The sequence below is a fragment of the Pyrus communis genome, chromosome 11 (genome assembly GCF_041283825.1).
Source record: "Pyrus communis isolate YQ-2024b chromosome 11, ASM4128382v1, whole genome shotgun sequence".
In the NCBI taxonomy this organism is placed as follows: Eukaryota; Viridiplantae; Streptophyta; class Magnoliopsida; order Rosales; family Rosaceae; genus Pyrus; species Pyrus communis.
In genome coordinates, this window is record NC_142575.1 from 28,569,527 (window position 1) to 28,574,941 (window position 5,415).

General features: G+C 42.5%; 1 protein-coding gene across 1 annotated transcript; it reads right to left on the bottom strand.

The window, feature by feature from the left end:
- Positions 1-1,043: 1,043 nt before the first annotated feature.
- Positions 1,044-3,992, bottom strand: LOC137742530 (uncharacterized). The gene has a single exon (XM_068482421.2). The coding sequence runs from the start codon at positions 3,471-3,473 to the stop codon at positions 1,230-1,232; it is 2,244 nt and encodes a 747-aa protein (XP_068338522.2). The 5' UTR covers positions 3,474-3,992; the 3' UTR covers positions 1,044-1,229.
- Positions 3,993-5,415: the final 1,423 nt, after the last annotated feature.

The window sequence follows — 5,415 nt, forward strand, 5'->3', positions numbered from 1 at the left end:
AGCCATATTGAGAAGAAGATTTCAAAGTGCCCATTGAAGGACCTTGCGTTGCTCAATGAGGACTTGTCGAAGCTTGTTTCTGTGATTGACAAACTTAATGTTGATTTCTCACTCTTGAGAGTCAAGATTGTCGAGCTTATGGCTACCTCAACTGAGTATTCTTTTTTGCATATTGTTTCCTCTAAGAAGTTGAATCCAGAGGTTAAAGCTCATCAACTTGCGGCAATAGACTTATCAATTGCCCAAGTTCGTTCTTCTCAGCAAATTGCTTCGGAAAGTTATCAAGTCACAGGGACTTCTTTAGCTTCCGTCCAAGCACGTCTAGAAGCGTTGGTGTGAGAATGAGAACAGTTAGAAGTTGAAGCATCACGACTTTAGGGTGTTCTCTCGAAGCAAGAAGCTACATTTTCTCAGCATCAAGAGGAGATTTCAGGCCTAGAGGAAGAGAAAGCATGGCTATGGAGTTACCCATCTTGTCTCCCACTGATGAAGACTTTGGAAGGCTTGCTTGAAGATCGTCGCCGTAGTTTTAGGGACATAGCTTTCAAGTAATGTCTTCCATTCTTTGTACTTTAAGCCTTTTTTCTTTCAGTAAGGCTTTGGAGTCGACTTCTTCCTTTAAAGAAATAAAGTATTCACAATTTGAATTTGCTCCTTATTCTTCAAAGTGTTTGCATTTTTTTTTTTTTTTTTTTTTTGGTTGGTGATGTGACTGTACTAGGAAGAAGATAAGGGAGATCGGAAAAAGAAATTTTCCGATCAAAGCAAGGAAGGGTTAAAATGGAAGAACAAGGCTGGAAAACAAAGAAAAGCAGAAAAAGCAAAAGAAAATGGACTACCACCGACCTTAGCCGGAGCTAAAACCGACAGCTAGACTGGAAGTCACTGAGGTTGAGAAAATCTCTCACTAAGAGAAGCTCTCAAGTTGAGAGAAGAAAACCTCGTTCCTCCTTTTAATGTAACTTGTATGGATCGGAAAGGGCAACGTAAAAATGAATTTATAGAAAAGGTCGTCAAATTAACTTATCAGAACATGAGGATCGGAAAGGGGAACGTAAAAATGAATTTATAGAAAATCATCCCTACATAAAAATGTACAAACGAAATTAGAGAGCAATAATTTAGCACTCTGCAAAACCCTAGTCACTCCCATCCCATACATATAATCGTACAAACTTCCTACATTTTTCTTTTCTTTTTTTTCACAATCCAAATTAATTATCTCCGGCTCAAAACCCTACCCCAGCCGCGCCGACGCCCATCGCAGCCTGCCTATGCTGCTCCAGCTTCCTATTCTTCCAAAAACACGTCTCCGGCGCCGCCGCTAGCTTAGCCGCCGACCTCATCGGCTCCGACTTGCATCGCGTAAGTACAAACGGTTCGTAACCAGCGGACCCCACCAGCTTCTGTCCGATCATCGTCGCCATCGACACGGGGCCTTCCTGAACCGGAAATGAACAAGACGACCGCGGCGGCTGCATCATTACCGGCTGCTGAACCACTGGCGCCAAAGGAGGCTTCGAGTCGATGCTCACTCGCTTCTTCGCCTCATTCGGGACGTCGATTTTCTTGACGTGTCGCTCCGGCAGGCACCGGATGAAGTCCGTGCTGCATACCCAGGTCTCCTTGGACACCTCCATCGACAGCTTCGGCTCGCACATCATTAGCAGCAGGCAGTCCGGCAAGACCGAGTTTTGACCGACCCGCTTCGACCCAGTACCCAAATGCATGTTCGGGTGTTCGGGTTCTGGTTCCGGCTCGGGATCCGGTTCGGGTCTATCTGCCATCACTGTCTCTGTTTCTTCTTCCGTTGACTCCTCTGCTACTTCAGCCTCCGTTTTCTCTTCTTCTCCTTCTACTTCTTCTGACTGTACAGAATCAATGGAAGGTTCTGGAATCTTCGCCTCACTCACTTCCTCTTCTCTCTCTTCATCTTCTTCTTGTTCTTGCTGCGCTTGTTCTTCAAGCTCCAAATTTTCCGGATCTACGACAACTTCTGTCGAACACAAATCTTCCGACACTGCTTGCAGTCCTGTCACATCCGATTTTTGTTCCTCGTCTTGTTCGAAGAACTCTTCTTCCACTTGGCATTGGACTTTCTCTTTAATGTCTCGCACTTCCTCAGAAATTTGCAGACATTTTTCCGAGTTCTCATCCAAATCTTCTTTCAACTCCTCGTCTACTTCGAAGCCCAAGCTTTCTACTAGTTCTTCCGAATCTCCATGCTCTTCGCCTTCGCGAAACCATTCCTCACACTCTCCATCCTCCCGCTCCGCCGACTCCGCCTCCGCCGCCGCTTCCACCTCCGACCCCATTCCCATTTTCTCAACGACTTCTCGTCCAGCAACTTTCTCTGCTTTTACATTACTACCCTCATTGTCATCCTCTTGATCTTCTTCATTTTCCTCGGCAGCAGGCATCTCCCAGAATCTATTAGCAAGTGCAGCCATTTTAACCGGATCAGATCTGCACCTCATAAGCAAAAGCGCATTCTTCGGAGGAACACAAATACTCGCTCTCCCTCCTTCCTCCTCCACCGCTCCACCACCCTCATTGAATCTCTCTTCCTTGAACTCAATCCCTTCAAACACCTGCCTCCGCTGGCTACGGCCGCCACTGCTCTTACTCCCCCTTTCCGTCCTCTCCTGATCGTCCCCCACCACCAGCTCAATCTCCCTCCCTTTCCCATCCCCGTCTTGCAACGCCACAAACCACCGCGCAAAAACCGCACCGCAGGAAGACGACCCTCCACTCTCTGATCTCACCTCCTTGCTACTACTACTACTCTCTTCTTTCTCCTTGTCAGTCGCCAAACACGAAGACCGGTTCGGAAACAGGCAGTTAAACTCCGACCCGAAAGCCCTCAGGGCCTCGCAAATCGTCAGGGGAAGATGAACCCAACTCTGGTTTCTCTGCCTCATGCATTCCTGCTGATTATTACTATTGCTACTACTTCCATTGATCTGGTGATTCGGAAAGTGCAAGCTTTGGAAGTTGTTGTTGAAAAGCTCTTGACTTTGAGTAGCTGCATTGTTGTTGGAGCTCTCTGTTCTTCTGAAACTCGCTTCGGTTCCCCTGCGTCTGGATCTGGTAATTATCCTCATTTTCTTGCCCTGTTTCTTGGTCTTCACCCTCACCTGTCCGATACACGTGACTTTAGGGGAGGAGGGTTCTGGGTTTTCGAAAGCGCACCCACGTTTTCTGTTTGTGCCCCCGTTCGGGAACATCGGGGAGGCTTGGCCGCCCTTCATGCTGCCGCTGGTTTTGAGGCGGCGGCTGAGGGAGGAGGATAGGGAGATTTGGTTGGGGTCTGCTCCTCTGGCTCGGCCGGGGCTGAGGAGGGACTTGGAGGAGAGCTTCATGGAAGAGGAAGAGAGGCGGGATGTGGTGAAGCAGATGAAGAGCTCGCTGGTGGCCGGACTAGCGGTGCTGCTGCTGCTTTTGGTGCGATGGGGTCTCTGATCTGATTCCATTGTTTCTTCTCATTATAATTTTTACTGAGCTGTGGTGGGTGTGGTGGCCGCCAACAGCATGAACAGGAAGATCTGGCTCTGAGGAGAGGCTATGATTGATGAAGATTTGCTTGGTTTGTATGGTGGGTTGTGCTGCTTTTCCTGCAGATAGAGAGATAGAGATTGAGAGATATATTGGGAATGGAAGGGTGACAGAATGGAACTGGATCCTCTCCTAATCTTAGGATGGGGATCCTTATGAGAAGCTCATACGTGCAGTTCAAATTTAATCCAACGGTTGAATTTTTAGAGAAATTTTCTGTTTGAAACCGTTAGATCAAATTTCAACAGTCCGAATGAGCTGCTCAGAAGGATCCTCATCCTGAGCTTAGAAGAGGATCCAGTTCCTGTCTTTATCATAATGTAATTGAGTGAGTGTAAGGATGTGATTACATGGAAGAAACTTTTCGGTGTATCAAAAACACCGTAAGGAACATCAAATGTTATCAATGCAATAGTTTACACTACGTACTAATAATATTTTTCTTTATTTATAAATAAAATGTCTTAAGTTTTTATCCTCGTCGATTATTAGGACAATCTCATTATGACTTAGCCCAAATCTTCTACCCCTTGAATATAAATATCTCGTGGTATTCAAATTACACGGTGTGATCAAATCCACATAATCCTATTGTAGTTAAACTTGACTTAGCTCGTATATGGATACTCTTGATCTTGTTGATTGAGTAATGCTTGTCATATGACATGTTTAAATTCTTGTGTGGTGGTATGTGTAAATGTCAAGTTAATTGATAATTTTATTTTGATAACTTATCTGAGTAGAGCTTAGTTAAAATATCAATGTCACATAGTTGGAGATTATGTGTGATACAAATAGATCACTTTATTATTATAATTTAACGGTATTTTTATTCATTATAAGTGAAGTGTTTTAAATTCGAATTTCATAGATGACAAATTTGATAGTATATTCTTTCTCTCTATAGTGTGAATATATCAGTGCACAAAAAATTGTGATGCAAATATGTTGTACGCTTAATATTACTCTCATAGAATATCACTTAGATGTTGTGTTGAGTTGTGTGTAGGTAGATGGATAGTCGGGTAGTTGGAGTACTTCATAGGTTGTGGTGGATGAGTGAGCATGCATGGGGGCTTTGCTTTTTAGATTTCGCCTTTAAGTGGAGAATCTTGGTACACAATGTGAAAGTCAAGGAAAAAAGGGTAACAACAAAAGACCAGCCAACGGACGAAAAGGTGGGGCAGAAAAGAAAAAGTACCGAATAGTTGACGTTGATTAATAGCATACCTTAGTCTAATGGGGGCACATAAGCACAAAAATTCTTGAGTGTTTTCAAATATTTTTCACTTAGTATTACGATATATTGATATATTTTTTTTACTTATAAATGAAAAATCTTAGATTCGATTATCATTAAAAGTGAATTTGAACCACATTATTGCTAGTCTATTATAAGGCTTAACATATTCCTCTATCTTTTTAGTGTAGATAATATTGTTTGTTTAAACATTCAAATTATGTAATATTCACTATACGTATTTACTATTTAAAAGCTCTATAATAATACCACAAAGCATTTGACAACTATTTGCAGCGAAGTTATTAGAAAGTGGTGTGATTTGTTGGTTGGTTGTGGATAGCTTACCGCTATTTTTTTTTAACAAACGATATTATATACATTAAGGAGAATGAAATGGGTTAAACATCATAATGAACTAGTAATAATATGGTTCAAATCCGTCTTTAGAGAGAATCAAATCTAAAATCTCTTGTTTATAAGTGAAAATGAATAACACTAGACCATAATACTAAGTGGCAGTTTACGGCTATAATATCAATATGTTCTGAGTTTAAGCTTTTTCTTTTTTTCTTCTTCTTTTATTGTAACTTAATATAGTAAAATCGCTTATAATTAAA

What these genes read in the sequence shown, in the direction of transcription:
- LOC137742530 (XM_068482421.2), bottom strand. Translation starts at nt 3,473, where the DNA reads ATGGAATCAGATCAGAGACCCCATCGCACCAAAAGCAGCAGCAGCACC.